Below are 22,590 nucleotides of genomic sequence, written 5' to 3' on the forward strand. Positions count from 1 at the left end.
CAAGTCTCCCACAGAGAGACTTGAGCAAATCCTTTTCGATTTGCTGTGTTGATGTTTTCTTTCAGGGTTCCTCAGGCCTCTGGTTGGGGGTGGGGTGGGTGCAGGTGGCCCGCACGCTTCTACCTTGCAGCCTGGCATGGAGACAAGGGGCAACCTTGGCTTGGATCCGCAGAAAGCCTGAGTTGCTTGGGTCTCCATTAGAATAGACAGGCTTCGGGGCTCCCCCCCGCCAACACCTCCAATCCCAGTCTTCTGTTCATTCAGAAGACTCACTCAGTCGGCATACATTTATTAAAGGATTTTTTTTTTAAGTTTATTTACTTATTTTGAGAGAGAGAGAGAGAGAGAGAGAGAGAGAGAGAGAGAGAGAGAGAGACAACGAATGACGAATGAGCAGGCTCCGGGCGATCAGGGCAGAGCCTGACGCGGGGCTCGAACTCATGAACCCTGAGATCATGACCTGATCTGAAATCAAGAGTCAGACGCTCAACCGACTGAGCCAGCCGGGCGCCCTCCTCAGCACACATTTATCATGTGCTTTCCATGTGCCGGGCCCTGGGTACGTGGCAGTGAACAAAGCAGCCAGCAGCCTCTTGGAGGTGACCTCTAGTGGGGAGACTGCCAGTCCATAGAGAGGCAAATGCAGGTGTAGGACGGCATGGGGCAGGGACACGGGCTTCTGAGGGATGCTAGAAGAGAGGCCTGGATGCAGCCTGAGTCCCAGGCTCTGGGAGCATCTAGCTCAGCGGCCACTGACCCAAACGCCGGGTGTCCCGGGATGGACAGAAAACTAAAGATAGATCTGAGTCGATCCTCGGGCTGCATCCAGATGGTGCCTCCGAGACGCAGGTGGGGATGGTGAGGTCCTAGCCTGGCTGTCGCTGTGGGAAAGAGCCCAGGCTCCCGAGACACCTGGGAGGGGCACAGGGGAAGGCGGCTGCCGGTTCTGTTCCCAGTAGGGGTTGGGCAGTGAGGACGGCAATGGACATAAACTGGTGGTGTTTTAAGCAGAAGAATCCTTTCTTGGATCCCCACCTTTCCCGGCTGAGCAGCTGAAGCCCAGGGAGGCACAGGGCGGCTTCTCAGGCCTGGGGCCTGGAATGACACCCAGGAGTCCCAGGACCCCCGCGTGGCTCTGAAGACGGCTCTGAGACCCGAGCGTGACAAACTGTGTGATTCCACCTGCTCAGGGCTCTGTCCTCCTCCTCTCTCCAATCGCGTTAGTCTCCCAGGGCTGCCGCAGCAAAGGAGCACACGCTGGGTGGCTGAGGACAATAGAAGGTTATTCTCTCGTGGTTCTGGAGCCAGAGGTCCAGACTCAAGGTGGCAGCAGGACTTGTACTCCCTCCGAGTGCACGAAGAAGGGAGAATCTGTTCCGCACGTGCCTTTCTCGTGACTTCTGGTGCTTCCTGGGATCATGGCGCTCCTTGGCCTGTGCGTACATCTCTTCATTCTCCGCCACTTGCTGTCACACGGCCTTCTCCCCGAGTCTGCGCCTTCACATGGGCTTCCTGTAAGGACAGTAGTCACGGTATTAGGCCCCATACGAATCCGATGTGACTTTCTCTTACATTGATTAGATTGTGAAAACCTTACCTCCAAATCAGGTCACACTCGTGGGCACCAGGGGTTAGGACTTGAACATGTTTTGGGGGAGACACAATTCAACCCATGACAAGCGCGCACACCCAGGCACGGTCTCAGATAAGGGCCAATGTTTCCAGACCTGAAAGTCTGGGCCTTCCCCCTAAGACTTCCACTTAATCACTTCTCTTAACCTCTCTGAGGTCTCACCTGCCCAGCCCTCAAAGTGGGGAGACAAATCTTCCTTAAATGCTGTGGGGAGAATAAAAGGGGATCATGGATTGGCCATCGTTCACTTGGTGGCCCTGGGGAAGCCACTCTGAGCCTCAGTGCCCACTGCCTTAAAACTGGGTGTACCTACATATGACAAGGCTGTTTTGAGGTTAAATCATCTAAATTTTTTAAAATTTATTTTTGAGAGAGAGAAAGAGAGAGAGTGAGAGCAAGGGAGGGGGAGAGAGAGAGAGAGAGAGAGAGAGAGAGAGAGAGAGACACAGAATCCAAAGCAGGCCCTAGGCTCTGAGCTGTCAGTGCAGAGCCCGACATGGGGCTTGAACCCACGAACCATGAGATTGTGACCTGAGCCGAAGTCAGACGTTTAACTGACTGAGCCACCCAGGCACCCCAAGGTTAAATCATCTAATAGTAAGTCACCTAGTCAAGGACCTGACCCCAAACAGGTATGCCAGGACAAATGACTTTTATCATTAGTGGTGCGTGAGGATCGACCACATAAAAGTGCCCAGTACTCATTAGGTATGGGGCACCTGGGTGGCTCAGCTGGTTGAGTCTGACTTTGGCTCAGATCAAAATCTCATAGTTCATGAGTTCAAGCCCTGCATCGGGTTGTCAGCACAGAGCCCACTTTGGATCCTCTGTCCCTTCTCTCTTTGCCCCTCCCCCACTGTGCTCTCTGTCTCAAAAATAAACATTAAAAAATTTTTAAAAAACATATGGGGGGGGTGCGCCTTGGTGGCTCAGTTGGTTAAGCGGCCGATTTCAGCTCAGGTCATGATCTCACCATTCGTGAGTTCAAGCCCCTTGTCCTGTCCTGTGCTGACAGCTCGGAGCCTGGAGCCTGCTTTGGATTCTGTGTCTCCCCCTTGCTCGGCCCCTCCCCTGCTCACCCCCTCTCTCTCTCTCTCTCTCTCTCTCTCTCTCTTGCTGTCTCAAAAATAAATAAAAACTAAACAAAAAAATACATATTGGATAAACGTTAGTCGCTCTGAGCCTTTTCATTCTGTTCTCTCTGTTCCCTGTCCTCCAGTGGCTGTGGCTTTTACCAATTCCCACAGGCCTTCCCTGACTCTAAAGAACAGTTCTCTCTTGGCCATCTCTCGTCTCCTCTTTGCTCCCTTCTCACAGCCTAACCAGAAAAATTTACCTAAATATAAAACCTAATATTCACTATTCATTCATTTGCCCTCTCTCCACTCCGCCTGAAATGTAAGCTCTTAGGGCGGTGGTGGGTCGTTATGTTGGTCTCCTATTTGCAGTGGGAAAGTGCGGCCACCCCATGGGCAGAGAGGTCGGGGATGCGGAAGCATAAGGGGGCACAGGATGAACGAGTGAACGAAACCCCACCCGGGCAAGCGCCCGGTAAGACACACATGGCCCCCGGCCCCCTGGCCCCTTCCGGGGCCGGGCAGGAGCGCGAGGTGCACGCAGCCAGCCCGCCTGGCCCGGGGTGCACAAACGCCCCGCGGGAGCCCCGCGCTTTCCCCCTTTCGGAGCCTGTGTCCCCGCCCTGGCTCGGGACCCCAGGCCCCCGCAGCGCCAGCACGTGCTAGACAGACGCCAGCCGCCCCGCGTGCAACTGCGCTCCCGTCCTGCGTGCCTCCCGGTTTTGTCCGGCGGGTCTCCGGGAGCGCGGGGGGGGGGGGGGGGGGGGCGGGCGGGGCCGCGCGCGGGAGGGCGGGGCCGCGCGCGGGCGGCTCTGGGACTTGTAGGCGGGACGCCTGGGCGGCTTGCGCCGCTGGGAAAGGCACCGCCCACCCCGCCGGAGCCCCTCGTGGCCACTGCCAGGGCGGCCTCAGAGAGGCCTTGTCTGTCACGGAAGGGGAAACTGAGACCCGGGGAAGGGACTCAGCTTGCCCGAGACCACGTGGCCGGGCAGTGGCCGCCTTCCCTGGCCTCTAGGAAAAAATCTAGGCCACACTTTAATCAAAGTTTCCAAAGGGCTCTCTTAAAAGTGCCCCTTGTCTGGTGGAGAATTCTCACCTCCATTCCGTCGTGCATTCAGTCAACAAACATTTCCCGAGGGCCCTCTGCTTGCCAGGCCTTACAGCTGGAGCAAAACATCCAGGGTCCCGCCCACCTAGCAGGAGAAAGAGGCTGTAAATGAGCAGGTGGGCAGGGGTTCGGGAAACAGGAGTACATTGAAAGAAATAAAAATAAAAAAAAAAACAGGATAGGGGTGCTTGCATGAGTTAGTCGCGTGAGGGTCTGATTTCGGCTCAGATCATGATCTCCAGTGTGGGTTCCAGACCCGCACTGGGCTCTGTGCTGACAGCTCGGAGCCTGGAGCCTGCTTTTGAGTCTGTGTCTCCCTCTTTCTCTGCCCCTCCCCTGCTTATGCTCTCTCAGAAAATAAAACGTTAACACACACACACACACACACACACACACACACACACACACACACACACACGGGCAAGATAAAGGGCAAGTGATGAGGCAAAGGCCCCAAAGGAGGCAGGAGTGTGCCTGAGGTGCTGCAGGAACGTGTGCGAAAGGACAAGGGAGGAATTAGTTGGGACGGAGAAGTGTGTGTTTCGGGGAGACCTGCTGAAAATTTAGGGCTCCCCTCCCAGCTTAAGGGGCCTAGAGCAGAGAGGCTTGAGGGAAGGAAGGCGAGGTCAGGGTCCAGGGACTTGAGACAGTCTGTCTGGGCCTGGAGTCAAGCACCCTAGGTGGCGGGTGAAATCCTGAAAGACTAGGGAACACGACTCGCCCCGCCCCCCAGCCCACCAGGTGCCACTCCCAGCCCCCCGGGCCCCACCTGTATCCCACTGTCCCAGAGGAGGCCGTAGGGTCAGGGTCAGGAGTGACCTCACTTGGAGCTGTCACCACAGCTGTGCTGGGACAGCAGAGGATCTGAGGTGCCCAGAGTCGGCCTCTGCACCAAGCTGTGACCCACCAGTGGGGGATGTTGGTGCCAGGGCCAGCTTCCAGGGCCCCAAGCTCAGGCCCCACGCTTGGTTTACTGCTCTCCTGTTCGTTGAAATTCCTAACAACTCTGAACAAGTTCTCGTAGCCCGTCCTGCCTGGTGTGGAGCACACAGAGGCTCCGGGATGGCCTGTTTCCATGGCTGGGGACAAGGACAGAGAGACAGGACTGCCCTCAGCTTGCATTTCCCCCAGGGTCGCCCACCTACAGGGAGGAATCCCTGATATCAGCTGGAAGAGGCCAGAACAACTTCCTCTGCCCAGTCACCTCCTCCAGGGGGGTCTCTGGGACCACTCTGGACCCCCCTGGATTGCAGATCCCTGGCTTATGTCCCTCCGGGTTGTCCACTGTATTTTTAGCGCTGACTTGTCTTATTCATAGAGGCTCCACGGAGCTAGGGCGTAAGTTCTGTGCGTCCCTGCAGCCCCCATCCTGGAGTGTCGCATGAAACGCCCTGAAAAATATTCATCGAGTGAATCATATGTGCATATAAAACAAGAATCATTTCAGCTTTTAATACATGCTGCTGTATCCCATCTCACCCTGGCTCAATAAACATGCTGACCGTCGCTGACTCTAACTCACTAGACCCCTGCGGGCACGCAGAGGGCCCCCCGGGACGGCAGGGCCGGCGGGGACGCGCCCCTGCTCACTCAGGCTCGCGTGCGCGCCCCGCCCCAAGTCTTCCCCGCCCGCCGGGCGCCGCGGGGCGCGGCCGGGACTACGCTTCCCGGCAGGCCCCGCGCGCCCGGGGCGGGGCGGGGCCGCGGCTGGGGCGTGGCTGCGGCGGACTAGGGGCGGAGCCGTTTACAAAGCCCGGGGGCGGGCGCCGGGGCGCAGAGTGCCCGCAGCGCCGGCAGGAGCGCAGCGCAGCGCAGCGAGGCGCACTCGGTGGGAGCGGCCCGCCAGTGGACGGGCCCGGCGGCTGGACCGGTGCCGCTGCTGTCCTGCTCGCTCTCCGCCGCCGCCCATGAGCGCGGCGCCGCGCGGCCCGGGTCCGTAGGCGGCGGGGCGCCCCCCCCCATGCTGCTGCAGCCCGCGCCGTGCGCCCCGAGCGCGGGCTTCCCGCGGCCCCCGGCCGCCTCCGGCGCCATGCACGGCTCGCAGAAGGACACCACGTTCACCAAGATCTTCGTGGGCGGCCTGCCCTACCACACCACCGACGCCTCGCTCAGGAAGTATTTCGAGGGCTTCGGGGACATCGAGGAGGCCGTGGTCATCACCGACCGCCAGACGGGCAAGTCTCGCGGCTACGGCTTCGTAAGTGGCCCCGCGGCCGGGCGCGCACCCCGCCCCGCACTTACCGCGCCGGGGGCGCCGAGTCCACCGGCGGGCGCACGCCCAGCTGCCCCGGCACCTGCTGCCCCCTCCTGGGCTCGTGGGCGGAGGTTCACGCTCCAGCCCGTCCCGCCGCCGCTACTCGGCCGCGGCTCCCTGCCCCCACCCCACTCCTTGGTTAAAAGGGAGAGCCGCTGTGTTCAATTAGCGCTTCGGAGTTTGTGGAGAGATTCTGGGGACAGTCGGCTCACTCCCAGGACTTCCTGGAGCAACAAACAAGCAGAAGAGGCTTCACCTCAGGGCGCTTTGGAGGCCTTTAGCACCCCCTCCCCTCCAGTATTTTACAAGAGTTCCTTTAAACGCCCAGAACAAACGGCTTAAGTAAAAAAAGAAAAAAAAAAAAACGGTTTGAAGGCACGTCTCCTACTTTCCTTCTAACCGGTGTCCCCCAACCCCTCCCACGAGGAAATTCGCACCCCCACAGGCAGGCAGGACAAGCTCGGGGCCCCTGCCCTCCTTGGGGAGGAAAGGGGGAAGTTCCTTGTCTCCCCTGGGGATCATTTCTGTCGGTAAAGCTAGGTTTCCCAGCACATGAACTTGGATGGAGGAACTGGAATCCAGGGGCACCTTTGCAGGAGGGCCCCATGGTGGGGGGGGGAGTGGGGACTGGGTCAGAGGTTCTGAATAACTGGCCCCCCAGGGAGGGGGAAGTGAGTGCCTCTTGCGGGAGCAGAGGGCTCTGCTCCTCCCACCGGTAAGGGAAACCCCTGATGCATCTGTGTTCCTCTAGGTGACCATGGCCGACCGGGCGGCGGCGGAGAGAGCTTGCAAAGACCCGAACCCCAACATCGATGGCCGCAAGGCCAACGTGAACCTGGCGTATCTGGGTGCCAAGCCGAGGAGCCTCCAGACGGGTGAGAGCCTGTGTTTTCCTTTCCTGGCTCGTCTTGATTGCTATATTCAGTGTTGGTATCTGTGGGGTGGAAAGGGCCCCCCCTTCCCCAGCCCTGCCCCAGGAGTGGCCGTCAGCTATCATGTGCTTGCAGAGCTGTCCCTGGGCAGTCATCCCCTAGCCTGGGAGCTGGACCCCGTCGTCCAGGTGCATGTGCCAGCGGGACAGGGCGAGGAGGGCGCATCAGCCAGTTGTCAGCCGTCCGCCAGGGAAGGAGGAAGTTGTTCCCCGGGGCTGGCGGTCAGGGGGACAGACACCCGGAGGCCGCTGTTACCCCTCTCCGTCGGCTTTCTTAGGCAGGGAGCTTCGGGATTTGAGGGAAGGTGGCCTGGGAGTGTAGAGGAAGCCAGTTATCTGTCCCTTCCGCTGGGGGAGGGCACGGCTGTGTGCTTCTGCTCCCTTGGGTGAGGCTGAGCCCCTGCCTCTCATTTCAGGCTTTGCCATTGGAGTACAGCAGCTGCACCCCACTTTGATCCAACGGACTTACGGGTGAGTGGACACTGTTGGCTGGGGGGGTGTGGGGGGGGGGTGGTGAGCAGACCTGGCCAAGCAGGCCCCGGGCGCCCCTTGGCCTGAGGGAGTCTTTCATCCGAGGACCGCCAGCCCCACGGGATGCCCTTTGCATCTACCTTTCCGTGTCTGCGAACCGTCGCCTTCTCCGATCTTCCATAAACCTGATTGCCTTCGGAGGGCGGGGAGGCAGGGCCAGCCGGGAGGACGGAGAGAAGGCCGAGAGCGTTCCTCCAGTCCTGCCAGAGACCACGGAGGCCGCCGGAGCCTGGTTTCAAGTCTTGGCTTCCCTGTGACCAGTTGCGTGACCTCTGGCAACCTGCACAGCCGTCTGTCCCTCAGTTTCCCCCAGCTCCCTCTGTGGAACGGGGATGGTAGCGGCCTCTCTGAGTTCTGTGAGCCGAGACCTCGGGAGAGGCCTGTGGGGAGGGAGGGCAGTGAACGCTCCGGAAGTGCTGCCCGTGCTCTGTGGGCCCGGCGGCTGCGTTCTTCTCAGGGTGCCGGGTGACCCGCTCTGGTGCCTGACAGATGGTGCCAGCAGGCCACTGCCATCCGGGGTCTGGTATTTATGAAAGCTGCAGCAGGTGAGACGGGACCGGGGCCAGCTGTCCAGCCCCAGTGGGCCCGGCCTGTGGGCCTTTTGTCCGACGTGCTGTGGTTCAGCGCATCCCACCCTTGCCTGGCTTTTTTTTTTTTAAAGTTCTAATAAGTCCCGGCAGCTGCTTGTGGAAGGACACACACACTTCAGGGGCACAAAGGGGCCTGCCATGCAGTGTGACTTCCCAGCCCCGTGATCGATGTTGGCTGTGTGTCCCAGTGCCGGCAGCGTGTCGACGGGGGTGGGGTGTGCTCCTGGGGGTGGCGAGGGCGGTGAGAACACAGACAGCCCCTTTTAGAACGTTGGTGCTTCTCAAGCTGTCAGAACCAAATCCCAGGCTCTGGATTTTGTGCTTCAAGCTGCGCGTGTGCGTGTGTGCGTGTGTGTGTGTGTCTCACGTGCATGTGTCTGCCCTAGAAAGAGGCACAGTTCGAGGAACCACCTGGCTTCCCTGGCAGGGCTGGGAGCTGGGCTCAGGTGGACCGGGCAGGTCACACAGATGGCTGAGGAGTTGTTGCGTGCCCACGATCTGGGGGTGCTCGCCCGGACACGCGGCGTCTGTGTCTGCTTGGTGGCCTTGGCGTGGATTGGCATGCGTGGGAGCCCAGCTCTCAGTCTGTTCTCCTGGGAGGGAGCCCGGGGGCGGCCGGGAGCTGGTGCTTCTGGGTTTCCTTCTCACCCTGGCATCTGCTTCATAAATGTCTGGAGCCGTCTTGGGAGGTATTTGGGGACATCTGCCGTCATCCGAAGTTCTTCCTGCTTGGGGTCCAGGTCACGTGAGGAGGGCATTCCTCATTTTCCATAGCCTTGGTGCTGTTCCCCAGGTGTGTCCCAGGTGGCCAGGGGCAGGGCCTGGAGCGGGGGCCAGCTGCACAGAACCGGGGGTGGAGGGGGGCGGGCATCAGCGGCTCTGTCCTGCTTACCATGTAGCAGCTCCTTCCCCGAGCACGTTTGAGCTCTTTTCGGATCCGCTGCAGCTGCCTCTAGGACTCCAGTCACTGTCAGGACTTGGCCCCTGGAGCCTGCAGACCTGGGTTCAAATCCTGGTTCTGCCACATTCCAGCCGGGTCCGCTTGGCAGATGGCAGGTGGCGTCTTCTTCCTGAGCGTCCGGTTTCCTTGTCTGTGACTTCCTTGACGGAAATAATGACCTCTTCACATACGGTGCCGGCACGCGGGACCGGGTGCTCTGTGCCCCTGCCCCCCATCCTCTCCTGTCCTCGCAGCAGCCTTCTGAGGTTGGGGCTGATGTTACCTTCGCTTCCTAGATGAAGAAACTGAGGCGAAGAGCGCTTAACAGTCTGTCGGGGTGACCTAAGTGACGTGACTTAAACCGGGCCACTGGCTCCGAGCCCACACTCAGCCGCCGCTCTCTGGGGTGGGCGGGTAGGAAGGGTGCCCCAGCCTTTCCTCTCACGGTCCCTTGAGTGCCACCCACGTGAGGGTGCTTGGGGGTCGGTGCAGATCTTACCGCCGTGCGTTCCCGACTTCACGTGACCGTGTCTTGTAACTAAATCTCTGGCTGGCATCTAATACCTGTGACGACGAAGAGGCCTCGGGCTTTTCTTGTTGGTTGCCAGGGGGCGGAGACCCAGGCGGGGACAAGGGGTCAGAGGGAGCGTCCAGGTCTTCGTTGCCAGCGGCCGGTGGCCCAAAGCTTCTCAGGGTCCCGCCGCCTCCCACCAGGCCTCGCTGAGAGGTCCAGGGTGGCGGGAGGGGCCCCTGGGGGTGCTCTCCCAGCGAGGCAGGGCCGGGCTGGCCCGGGGTCAGCTGCCTTCCCCCAGTGCCCCTCGGTTGGGAGAGTTGGGCCGTCAGCGTCCCTTTTGTCTTTTGTCTTTGCAAACGAGAACAATCGGGCGGGAGCGCGGCTGGCCTGACTCAGCAGTCAGTGTTGTGTGCTGCGGGCTGGCAGTGAGGCTGGGCCTGCGCCGGCCGAGGGCACGGTGGGAGCCAGGGCTGGGCAGCTCGGCCTTTTCAACCAGTTAACCCCTCTCCTGCCTGGCCGAACTTCCCCCGGACTTCCTGCCTCCGATCCTATGCCTTGCACAGGTCTAAAGGTTGCACGGCCCCACCTTTGGGCAAGGCCACTGCGGAATCCTCGCCTGTGGGGCCGTAAGCATCAGCGTGGGAGATTCGCCAAAGAATCTCTTAACAAGTTACACTTTTTGCTTGGATTCCCTGGCTCTCGGGTTTTTTTTTTTTTTTTTTTTTTTAAGGGGGATGGGGTCTTTCAGGACCTAACTTGGGCTGTGCATTCCTGTCCTGTAACTGTGTGTGGGGCCAAGGTCTGAGGTTTGGAGAATCCTTCCTTGGCAGGTGACCAGTGACTTAACCATGAGAGGGAGGACATGACCGAGGCCATAGACCATCCAGCTGAGCATCTCTTGGCCGACCCCCCCGGGTGGGACAGTCAGCAGCCTGTAGGCAGGAAAGTTCCAAGTGGTCTGGAGAGGGCACATGTCCGGGCAGAGCTTTGAGCCTTGTCTGGAAGGGACCTCCTGGTGTCAGAGGGTGTATGTCCAGGGCTAGACCTAAGACCTGCCAGGGTCTGAGGTTTGTCCTGGGCCTGGCTGTACTTGGAACCTCTCCTTGGGTTATTTTTGAAGGGCCAGCTGCTTCTCTGGGCACAGCCCCCGTCCCTTTTCTTAAGGGGGCCTTGCTGGGGCCTTCACATCCATTCACCGCCAAGTCCTGTTCTGTGGCCAGGGTGAGACCAGGCCCCAGGTCCCAGACAGCAGGGTCATCCTGTGTTGGAGCCAGGATCCCAGGGTCTGCCTGGGCTCATCTCCCCGGAGATGACCAGGATGGAGACCAGGATGCAGGGCTGACTTGAGCACTGAGTGGGTGCCTTTGTGCAGAGCCGGTGGGTCGGGGGCCTGGCCCACAGAGAGACTTGTATTTGTCAGGGACCCAGCTCCTAGCAGCCCTCCGACAAGGCCTGTTGCCCGAGCTGCCCCGTGCAGGCACCGGGTGAGGAGAAACTTGTCTGAGCTCACGCAGTGTGGGGCCGGGGGCCCGATTGGGTGGCTCCAGCACTCTCCTTCCTTCCACGAGGCCCCAGCACCTCCCTCTGGCCAGCTCTTGAGCAAATCCGAGCCAGACACCCCAGGACTGACACCCACTATGGGACCCTCTTGGGGCGGTACATGCCTTGTGGGTCCAGGGACGCCTATGCTCTCTGGGCAGGCTCCCGCTGTCCCCGCCATCACCAGGCCCCAGGTGTGTGCACGCCGAGGGGCCCGAGCCCAGTACCTGGGTCACCAGGGTCGGGGGTGGGGGGGGGGACCGCAGCCATGGGAAGGCCATCAGACGACACACTGGGACACACCCCAAAAAACGCCGAAACCTGACCAGGGCCTCCAGCCTGGTTAATAGCACTGTGCCAGCATCAGGTGCCTGGTTTTGGTCGCACGCTGGGTTGTGTAAGACGTCACCACTGGGGGACGCGGCAGGAGGGCACCCAGGACCTCCCTGTGCTGTTTTTGCAACTTCTCAGGATTCTCCCGCTGTTTCCTAATACGAAGTAGATTAAAGGCTGGGCGGGGCAGGGGTGGTGAGTCGCAGAGCTTTGCTTTGGGGGGCTGGTGGGGGGGGCGGGCGCGGGATCAGCACCTTTGGGGGGGGCGCGGCAGGAAGTGAGGTCAGAGCGGGAGGCTGTGGGGGCTGGGAGGAAGCTGGTGCCTGCTCCCCGCTGTGGTGTCACATGGCTTGTTTTTACTTTCAGGGTGCCTGGGGTGGCCCTGCTCCCCACACCGTAGCTTCCTGTTTGGCACTGGAGCGAGGCGTGGGCCGGCGCGTGGCCCTCCCGGTGGGCCGCCGGTGCACACCTGTTGTTTGTCCCCGTCTGCCGTAACAGAAACCAGCCTCCGGGGTGGCTCTTGGGTTCCTCTCAAGGATGAGCTCCTCGCTCCGGCCCGCTGCCCTGGCAGCCTGAGGGCCGGAGAGCCTCGTCCGGAAGCCCGGAGCCGAGGGACAGAGGCCTGGCCACAGACAGGCCTGCGGGTGTCTGAACCACCCCCAAGGGTGTGCCCTGGGGCGGGAGGAGCAGGGGGAACGGGGCGGGAGGGCTCCCGGGTGGCCCAGCCGGCCCCCTCGCGTTGCCGTGGCCAGAGCACTGGGCCGAGAGCCCGGAGGCGCTTTTCCGTGGCTTGTGTGTGTGATCCCTCATCGTCGTGACTTCTCCTCCTTGAGCCTCAGTTTCCCCACCTCCCGCGTGAACGCGACGAGGGCTCAGCAGAGCGTTCGTGCTCCCGACCCTTCCCACGTGGGTGGAAGCAGGAAGCTGGGCATTCGTTCGGCCCGTTTGTTCAGCAGATGTTTGCCAGCTCTGTGGCAGGCCGCGGATGCCGTGGGGATGCCGTCCCGGATCGTAGCTGCAGAGTGGCCTGCAGCCTGGCGGCAGTGTGGGCAGGCCCGGTGGCGGTAGGCGCTGTGGGGGGAGGGGCGGCCGGGCCGGGGACGCCAGCGTGAGCCGGGGGAGGAAGTGGGGGAGTTGGGGGGCCCAGGGGCGCATTTAGATCTTATTCCGAGTGACGCGGGACTGAGGTGGGCCCTGCGTGGCTGAGGGCCGGGTCACTTGTGTCTTTACAGCATCCCTTTGGCTGCTGTGTGGCCCGTGCGGTGGAGGCCGTGGTCCCCACGCAGCTGGGGTGGCCGCTGGCTCGGGCCAGGGTGAGCAGCTGTGGGATCCCAAATACAATACATTTTAAAGAATGTGTGATGGAGGAGCCTGAGAAGATTCCAGAGGTTTGGGCTGAGCACGTGGAAGGCCGGATAGGCCTGGAGGAGAGGGCGCAGGTGTGGGTCGGGGTTTGGACAAGTTCGGGGGAGGCCTGGCGGTGTCCCACGGAGGCACGGCTTACCTGCTTTGTGCCGCTGCCCTACTCCTGTCTGGTGGCCCCAGGGAGCATTCACGTGCCCCCTCGGGGGATTCCCAGCCCCGGACCTGCTTTTCTGCCTGCGCTGGCGTCCCACTCCGCGCCCCTTCCTTCCAGAAGCCTGCAGTTGCGCCCCCGGTGGCTGCCTGGGTCCCCAGCACGGCTGGCGAAAATCTCCAGGGAGCAGAAAAAGTGAAACGGGCTCATTTGCCTTTTTTGTTCATACTTTTGGGGGTGGCTTTGCTTTCAGAAAATGAGTCCTCCGAGGCTGTAGTGATTCCTTTTAGTGGAGTTTTGCTTTGAGTGTGTGCAGCAGTCAGCCGCCTCTCCAACTGGGCCACTCAGGCTCCCGAGACCTCTGTCTCCTGAAGGGGCCTCTGGGGACGCAGCAGAGGCCCTGTTGGGCTCTGTGGCTGGCACCTTTAGTTTACAGATGGGGAAACTGAGGCCAGAGAGGACTGAGGGACTTGGACAGGCATGGCCAGGGTCCAGACTCAGGGCTCTTGCCCCTGAACCTCCGCTGGGCCAAGTCCGCTGGGGTGCCCTTGGCCGTGCCTTGGGTCCCGGCAGACTTCGTGGCTCCCCCGTGTGCCGTCAGGAAGCCACGAGCCCCCGGTCCTGCAGGTCATGGTCACGCCTGGTCGGAGCAAGCCTGGAGAGCGTCGGGCCACCTGACCTTTAGGTTCCCACCGTGGGCCCAGCTGTCCTGCTGGCTGGTCCGGTTTTCCCTCCAGGGTTCCTGGTCTGCTCTCCCTGGGGCTGGGGCCAGGTGGCCGTGAGAGGGAGGACCTTCTGTGCGTCCTGGCCGGCTTGGGGGCTCTCCCTTGTCGTCCCTCAGGCCCGAGGAGGTCATTGGTGCTGCCACGCTCTCTGGGGCGTGCAGAGCGTTAAATCCTCACGCAGCCCTAGCGGTGAGGGTGACCTCACTCACCCCACAGAGGCAGCGCTGACACAGCCCGGCACCTGGCGAGGACCAGAGCCAGCCTTGAACCGAGCCGCCAGGTTCCGCCCCCCACTTGCGAGCAGGGCCCGGTCCGGCAATAGCTGTTTCCAGCTGGGCTGCTTCCTTTGCCTTCTAAAGGGCTGCAGCTTCTATCCCAGGACCCAGGCAGCATGTCCAAGGGAGGCTCCTTTGCTCTCCGGGTGCCGGCGATCCCGCGGCCTGCCTGAGGCCCTCCGCACTCCACAGATGGTGTGCAAGGTGCTCGGGACCCGGCGGTCGGCACCAAGTGCCCGCCCTCGGGGGGCTCACATTTTCATCGAGAAAACAGAACGGAAAGTAAATGACGGGTCTCAGGTCGTAAGAAGGAAATAAAGCCGGGGGTGGGTGGGATGTGGTGGCGTTGACCTGAGGGTTGGTCGGGGAAGGCCTCTGAGGAGGTGAGGCTGGAGGTTGGGGAAGAAGCCTGCAAGCAGAGGGAATAGCCGGTGTAAAGGCCCGTTGGGGGAGGTGCCCGTTGCGTCCGGGGAACAGGGTGGTAAGAGTAGGGACAGTGGGTAGAGAAGAGTTGCAGGGGGAGTTGAGGCTTGGCTGTGTGGGAAGCCATAGGGGGAGCGGTGTGGTTCTGGGGAGGGTGGAGGCCGCTGGAGGGTTCTGATCCTGGGGGTGGGCTGGTCTCTTGGATTTTTTTTTTTTTTTTTTAAGTTTACGTATTTTGGGAGGGAGAGAGAGAGCGAGAGTGCAGAGCCTGACACAGGGCTCGATCTCTCAAACCAGGAGATCACGACCTGAGCCGGGATCAAGAGTCAGACACTTAGCCAAGGCGCCCCATCTTGGATGTTTTTAAGATGACGCTCTGGTCACCGGATGGGGGCAGAAGCAGGCACAGAGGACCTGCTTCGACGGGGTGTGGTAGATGGAGGCTTGACTGACCTGGGGAGGTGGGGGGGGTGTGGAGAACAGACACAGTTGGGGGACTGGGGGGGGGGGGGAGCGGGGTGGGCCTGGGCCGCAGCGGAGGGAGAGTGGACGGGACAGTCCTCCCGGGGGCTCCTGCCCTGGTGGCAGACCAGCCTTCGCCCGCAGAGTGTTGTGCGGCCTGTGGCCTTTTCAGAGGTCTGAAGGTCGAGCACGTGGAGGCTGGTGGTGCCCCAGCCTTTCTGGGGAGTGGGTGGGGTGGCAAGGAACGTGCGGGGCACGCGGGCCCTGCCCCCGTTGCCCCCTGGCCAGGGCCTCCTGTTCCTGCCGTGTGTGCGGGCCTGGGGAGGGGGGCGCCAGGCTGCGCCAGGCAGGTTTGGCTGGGCTTGCTTTCTCCCCCGGGGGCTCAGTGGGGTCCCCGTGGGCGTGTGTGCACACACCCCTGCAGCTCTGCCCCTCCGTCCCCACCCGGCCTCCTTCCTCGCGCCCACCGGGCTGGGGCGTCGGGCCCCGAGGGCGGTCAAGAGCCGGGCGCGTGCCCTTCTCTTTGTAGTTTGCTCCACGGCAGGGTCTGCACGTGAGGGGTGTGACCCTGGAGGAGTCTCCACGGTGGGCCGACCCGTGCCTTGTGGGGGATTGGCAGCCTCCCTGGACTCCACCCACCAGGGTGGCACCCAGAAATGTCCCAGGCGTGGCCCGGTGTCCCTCGGAGGGGCAGAGTCGCCCTGGCTGAGGCCGCCGTTCTGGCAGGGGGTCCTGGTCCTCCCTGCAGGTCCTGAGGTCAGCCTCTGCAAATCCACATGCAGAGCCGAGGGGCGGCCGTGCTGGAGGGAAACTGCCTGGGGCACGTGCCCTGCCTCTTGGGGCTTTGTGGCTCCCTCTGACTCTTGGCCCCACTGTGCGGCAGGACCCGCCCCCCCCCCCTTCCTTCTTTTCCTTTTGATCCCAGTCTGGGGTGCACACACCTGTTGGGGGTCCAGTCTCTGTGGATCCACTGAGCAGCTTGGCTGCTGGGCCTTGGACTGGGACTGCCCTGCCACCTGGGTGGCCTCTTGGAGACCCAAGCTGGCCCCCGAGGGGGGCCCCGGTCACAGGCTCCAGCCAGCAGCCAGTCCTTGTGGGCCCAGGTACCAGGCAGCGCATGGACAAGGAGGCGAGACTCTGCCACTGCGGTGACACAGTACCTCTTGTGGCTTTAAAACGCGTTGTGGGTTATCTCGGACTTTTTGCATAGAGTGGGGGCGGGGCAGAGGCTCAAGGGAAGCAGGTGAGTGGACGCAGGTGGGCTGTATCCTGGGGTGTCAGGGACCGGGTGTCTCCCTTCCTCCCCAGCCTGAGACAGTTCCTCCCTCACCCGTGGAGGCTGGGACAGAGCTCTGGTCCTGACAGGGGAGAGTGCAGGACCTGGCAGATGTGACCACTGCCTCATCCGGCTGGACCTTGGGGAAATACGGCCAGGGTCCTGTTTGTCTGTCTTACCTACTTACGTGTGTATTTATTAAGTTTATTTTGGGAGAGAGGACACGCGCTCGAGAGCGGGGAGGGGCAGAGAGAGGGAGAGGATTCCAGGCAGGCTCCGCACTGTGACCCGGGGTCTCAATCTCACGAACCGTGAGATCACGATCTGAGCCGAAGTCAAGAGCCGGACGCTCAATCGACTGAGCCACCCAGGCGCCCGAAACATGTCATTTTTGCGGCCCTGGATCCTTCTGCTGTGTGGACAGGGTGAGGCCCGGGTCTAGGCAGTGGCTCTGAGTGTGGGTGTGTATCAGGATCCCTGGGGGCCTGTCACCCCTTCTGATCCCTCTGTCTGCAGGGGATCTGCCTTTTTGGCACATGCTTCGGGGGTGTCTAAGGCAGGGGCGTCCCCGCCCATGTTTGGAGAAGTTCTGGGCTGCAGGCTTCCAGAGCCTCAAAGTGAGAGATGTTCCCGAGGCTCCAGGAGCCGGGTGGGGGCTCTCGTGGTGCCAGGGACGTCCCGGTGGGTGCGACTCCTTTCCCGGGCGGCGTCCTGACTGCGGGAGCCCCTCGTCCTTCTCAGCGGAGAACCTGTTCCCCGTGACCTGTTGTTCCATCAACACGCTGTGTGCCCGGCTCGTTCCAGAGCTAGGCCTCGGGCGAGGCCCTGGGGGTCGGGGCAGAGCCCTCCCCACGGCTCACAGGAGATGCAGGGGAGGTGAGGGCTCCAGGGGGTCGCTGGCAGGTACAGACCCGGGTAGGGATGGCCTTGAGCGTCGGAGGTGCTGCAGGGCACGGCTGGGACAGGACAGCAGCTGAGGTGGGACAGCAGCCCCCAGGGATGTGGTCTGAAAGCGACAGCCTGGCACCCTTGCCAGGCTCCTTCCGCGCACACGCTGGCTCCAGCCTCAGTCTTTGCCTTGCTGGTCCCCCACAGCCAGCTCTGTCTTACCCTCGGGGCTCAGTGCAGTTGCTCTCTCCTCCGAGAAGCCTACCCTGACCACTCCCCGCAGTCCCGCCTCCAGGTCATGGGTTGGTATGTTTGTGTGTCTGTCTGCCCCGCTGGAATCTGAGCTGCGGGGGCCGTATCCTGGCCCCGGCAGACGTGAGATCGCTGTTGCACTTTTCAGGAGACCGAGCAGGATTCGAACCCAGGCCCGGCTCTGTTCAAGGCTCTGGTTTGCATGGGGGGAGGAAGGAGGTGGTCGGTGGAGGGGGATGGGCGCTGTGGCCCGGAGCCAGAGCACGGGGATCCCGGCAGAAGCTGCCCGGGCACACGCGGCAGAGGGTGGGGGTGGGGAGGCACGGCCGCTGCCGGCCTGTGTGTGTTGCTGCGGGAACACTGGGGCGCTGCCGCTGGGAGGGCAGCGCGGCCTGCGCTGGGGGCCCCGCAGGCACCGGCAGGTGTGCCCCAGACTCCCGCCCGCTTTGCTGCCAGATCGTCGCAGCCCTGCGCGCCGTGCCCTCGCGGGCGGCTCACTCCGCAGCGGGATTTGTCTCTCGCAAAGGACGGGTCACCGAGCATCTGAACATCTGAAACCGAACAGCAGTTTTCAGACCTTAAGGGTGTTCACAGCCGTGTGCAGACGCGCGCTCTGCCTGACCCGGAACTTGTCCATCAGCCCGGGAGGAGCCCCGCAAGCGCTCACGTCCGGCCCGGCCCTGCCCCCTGCCGGAGCCCCTGGCGCTTCGTCCCGTTTCCTCCAGGTTTGCCCGTGTGGACGTTTCCTGTCGGGGGAGTGGCCTTCTGGGTCTGGCATCCTTTGCTCAGCACGTCCTCAGGGCTCATCCACGCCGTGGCACGTGTCATTCCCCGTCGCCGCGTGGGGAGACCCCATTGGTTTGTCCCACCGTGGGGGGCGCTTGGCCCCCGTGAATATCGCTCCTTCTTCCTGGTTATGCACGGGAACCCATCTGCCCTGTAACGACCCGCGGAGCCCTCCGCCGGCCCCCGGCCCCTGCCTGTGCGCTCAGGACGTCGTGCGGTAGGACGTCGTGCGGTAGGACGTCGGTTCTTGGACCCGTAAAAACGGCAGCTCCCTACGGCCCGCCTCGCCCATCCTCAGCCACCTTGGCCCGCGTATAAATACGCATCTGGCTGCTTTAGCATCAGTGATATCACAGCATAAACAGCATCTCGGGTCCGCTGCTCGGTTTCCTCCCGGCAGCGTGGAGGGCAGTGGCGTGGGGCCGAGCACGGGCCGCCTGGTCTCACTGCCACCGCGTGTGGTGCGACTGGAGGGACATCGGATGCCGCTGCGGCCCCTGCAGGTGACCCTCTGGCGTTCTCGGGATTGTCGCCGATCCTGTGGGTGCTGCCGTGGTGTCTGCCCCGGCTGAGTGTCGGGAACGGGGCGCCCTGTTCTTTCCGAGCAGCTTCTCTTTGGAGCCGGGCCCCACCCCACAGGTGCAGGAGGGAGTTGGGTCCCGCATGCCCCGTGCTGGTGCGAGAAGACGCGGAGGAGAGACTGATGCCCGTGGCCGGGCCGTCTGCCCCGATGGGGCTGCCGGGTACCTGACGTGGAGCAGACAGGCCGCGAGGCCCGGAGAGGCCCAGCCACTTGCCCGGGGCCGCCCAGCGCCTGGTTGGCCGAGCGGGCCCACACCGATACCGCCTTTCTGTGCCCCCGTCTCCCCACCCGTGACACGTGGGACTCATCCCGGGCGTGCGGTGACAGTTTTGCACATTAGCCTGCGGCATGGGACAGACGCGTGGGTCAGGAGGGTCCCCTCACTTCATCGCTGTGGGGCCTTGGCCGAGCCGCTGACCCTCTGAGCTCCATTCTCTGTCGTGAAACAAGATGGTGATGTGAAGGGCAGCCTGAGCGCGCGTCCGACCAGGCACCGCGTGAAGGTGTTTCGGTTTCGGACCCGGCTCCGTGGGCGCCGGGCGTGGTCGGTGGCCTTGCTCCCAGGGCTTCTCGTCCTCTTCGTCTTCACTGCTGTCCTTCGTGCCTCATTCCTGCAGTCCTCACTCAGTGAGGCTCGCCGAGCTGCCGTGGGCCGGGCTCTGGGCTGTCGGTGACCAGGGCAAAGCTCCGGAGCTGGGGAGGAGGACGGGACAGCGCAGCGTGTCCCCCGGTGGTATGGCTTGTTGGGGAGACGAACAGGGAGGTGGAGGGCCGGGGTGTGACCTGGCAGTCACACGGGGACCTGAGCTCAGAAGGCCCACGCTAGACTTGATGCTCTGCCGTCACCGTCTGAAACTTCTAAATCCTTTTTAAACCTGGGTCCCCCAAATCACTGGCCCTGTGGGGGGCCTCGTGGGGAGATGGCTGGAGTGCAGAGCATTGGGTTGGGCTGGGGGTGCCTGGGAAGGGGGGGCTCTGGAGAGCCGGGGAACGTGTGTTACGGGCAGTGGGAACAGTCAGGGCAAACAGTCAGTGCAAAGGCCCTGTGGTAGGAGTACGACTGGTGTGTTCCAGGAAGATGTGTTGTTGCCATAGCCATCTGACCAGCGAGCGGTCCTCGGGAGCGGGGACACAGCATCACCCAGCCCCTCCACTCCGGAGCCAGCTTTCCACCGCCCCGTCCCCTGACCCAGACCTTCTGTGTTTGGCCCCGCAGGCTGACCCCCCACTACATCTATCCACAAGCCATCGTCCAGCCCAGCGTGGTGATCCCGGCTGCCCCGGTCCCGTCGCTGTCCTCCCCCTACATCGAATACACGCCAGCCAGCCCGGCCTACGCCCAGTACCCGCCGGCCACTTTTGACCAGTACCCTTACGCCGCCTCGCCCGCCACGGCCGCCAGCTTCGTGGGCTACGGCTACCCGGCCGCCGTGCCTCAGGCCCTCTCGGCCGCGGCCCCCGCGGGCGCCACGTTCGTGCAGTACCAGCCTCCGCAGCTGCAGCCCGACAGGATGCAGTGAGGGCCGTTCCCGCCCCTGGCGTCACGGCCCCATCGGCCCCACGCCGGGCAAGCGGCCGGCCGGGCTTCGGGGTGCGCGCCCGCGCATGTACCTCCGGAGACCCCGCGGGAGCCCCGCCTGACCCCGGATGGACCGGAGACCGCTTCTCTTGAAATCCAGGACCCGCCGCGTCTTGAGGGAGGACTTCGGGAGAAAGGGACGGCCGCGCGCTCTTCGAAGACACAACCCAGACCTCGCACACACCGCCAGCCTTCCGCCCTCCGCCCCTCCCCGCACCCCCGGCGCCCACGGCCCTGTCCCCACCGCACCTGGCCGGGGCCCTCCCCCCCCCCCCCCCCCCCCCTCCCCGCGGACCGGCTGCCCTTCGCCCCTGCTCGGAGATGCCTTACTCCGGGGAAGCCCGAGAGAGCCGCCGGAGCGGGCGGTGAGCCGTGGTGGAAGGTGCGGGGGGCCCGTCTGCCTCCGGGACTCTCATTTTCTAGATGACAGCCCACCCCACGCTGGCGACGGGGAGCCGGCCGACATCCCCTTCTGTCGAGCTGCAACTTTTTTCTTATCGTCCTTGTTTTGCTACTAAGATGATTTCAGAATCGTAGTCTATTTTTTCAACGGGAACTCCCACCACCAAGAATCCAGAACCTATTTTTGACTTTGAGAGACTCACTTTTGTCGATGGCTCCGCCCAAGGCGACGGTGGCAGTATTTCCGCGCGACGAAGCATCTGCTGGCCCCGGGAGCCCCTCGGAGGGTGGGCGTCTCCAGGCAGGTCTCTCTGGGCCACGGGCAGTGGTCTCAGCGTGTCCCCCCCCCCCCCCCCAAGCCACCAAGTGCAGGAGGGGGTGTGGCCCGAGGTGATGCTGGCCGAGGGGCCGGAGCGCACCGACCGTGCCGGCCAGCGAGTGGGCGGGGCTCCGAGTGCAGGACCACCCGGCCTTGCTTGCCCCCCTCCCTCGTGGCGTCACCTGCTGTGTAGCAGCTGGGGCCCTGGGATTGAGCAGAGACACGTCCGGCCTCCTGGCGGGGGTCTCGGTCTGGGGGCGGGGTGGGGGGTGGGGTGAGAGAGGTGCCGCCAGGCGGGGTGGGGGGTGGGGCTCCCGGACAGAGCACCATGGGCCGTGTGGTGGCCCCCACTCAGAGGAAGGGGGGAGTGAGCCGAGGGGCAGCCTCGCGGAGGAGACCCGTGGAAGGGTTTGGGGAGGGCGGCCGCCAAGTTGGGGGGCGCTGGGGGTATTCCTTCGGACCTACCTCAGGGAAGTGGTGGCCTCAGGGGGCTGACCGACGTGGGCAAGCACTTTGCGGCACGCCTGGTACAGAGTCAAAGCCCAGAAAATAAAGGTAGCTAATATTATAATAATATTTTTATTAGAACGTTCTGATTATAAAAATAAAACTTGTTTTCTTTAAAGAAAAACTTGGTCTGTAATTTTTCTCTTGCACGGGAGCCTCTGGCATCGCTGCCCCACCCCCTCCCCCCACCGCCCTCCACCCCCCTCCCTGCCACGGTGATCACTTGGTGTCACAGCTTGGGAGCCGGGCATTTTAGTCAAGTGTTTGTTGAGCACCTGCCCGCACTGGCCTCTGGGCATCCAGAGTGACCGGACAGATGGGGTCCTGTTACCACCCCCCTTTCCACGAACTAGGGAAGGAGCTGATGCCCCCCGCCCCCATGCCCTGGGTGTCTGCTCCCCTGCAGTCTGCTTAAAGCCCAGGGGAGGGCTGACTGGCTCCTCATAGGTGACGAGCTATGTGCAGTGTCCTGGGAATGGGGTCAGGGTCCAGAGTGGTGGTGTGAGTGGTGGCTCCCCAGAACCCCGTGGGATGGGGGGACCTGTCCCCAGGAGAAGGGAAGTGCTTCTAGAAGAACCTGAGTGAGGACTGCTGAGAGGAGAGAACAGCAGATGTGTGGGCCAGCTGCCCTAGGGGATGCTGGGAGGCAGGCAGGGTGCGAGGCCAAGGAAGGGAAGTCTTGGTCTGGGGCTGAGGGGGCCCAGCCCAGGGATAGTTCTGGCATTTCCCAGAACTCTGCTGGAGCCACAGCTCCATGCTGGAGAAATCACGGGGGACTCACGGAGGAAGTGTTCAGCCTGGAAAGAGGATGAAGTCATTCACTCCAAGAAACATGGGCCAGTCAGAGGCAAAGCACTGAAGAGAGTCCTAAAACAGACACGATGCTATCCCATTGGGGTTTATAATCTAGTGAGGGTGACCTAACAAGCCTACAAATGGGATAATTTTGGATACCGCTGAGCCCTGTGAAGCAGGTGTCACAGGGTGCTGGAGAATGGCTGGAGGCAGACAGCAGCAAGTGCAAAGGCCCTGGGGTAGGATGCATGGAAAAGAAGGCCAGTGTGGCTGGAGGAGACGAAGTTTAGGGTAGTGATGGAACCGGAGCTGAGGAAACTGGGGAAACCCAGGGGCGGTCCTGCTGTGGCCTG

At 62.5% G+C, this 22,590-nt stretch overlaps 1 protein-coding gene and 1 long non-coding RNA gene across 2 annotated transcripts; one reads left to right on the forward strand and one right to left on the reverse strand.

Moving 5' to 3' along the window:
- Positions 1–274: 274 nt before the first annotated feature.
- LOC147582833 (uncharacterized) lies at positions 275–10,057 on the reverse strand. The gene is made up of 3 exons (XR_015249558.1): positions 7,614–10,057; positions 3,806–3,902; positions 275–1,512 (listed from the first exon to the last, which is right to left on the reverse strand). It is a non-coding gene; the product is annotated as an uncharacterized LOC147582833 (long non-coding RNA).
- RBM38 (RNA binding motif protein 38) lies at positions 5,588–21,566 on the forward strand. The gene is made up of 4 exons (XM_086702553.1): positions 5,588–6,014; positions 6,823–6,946; positions 7,419–7,473; positions 19,852–21,566. The coding sequence occupies exons 1-4, from the start codon at positions 5,778–5,780 to the stop codon at positions 20,153–20,155; spliced, it is 720 nt and encodes a 239-aa protein (XP_086558679.1). The 5' UTR covers positions 5,588–5,777; the 3' UTR covers positions 20,156–21,566.
- Positions 21,567–22,590: the final 1,024 nt, after the last annotated feature.

This window comes from Puma concolor, chromosome A3 (genome assembly GCF_028749965.1).
Source record: "Puma concolor isolate L17-30 chromosome A3, mPumCon1.1.hap2, whole genome shotgun sequence".
Taxonomy (NCBI): domain Eukaryota; kingdom Metazoa; phylum Chordata; class Mammalia; order Carnivora; family Felidae; genus Puma; species Puma concolor.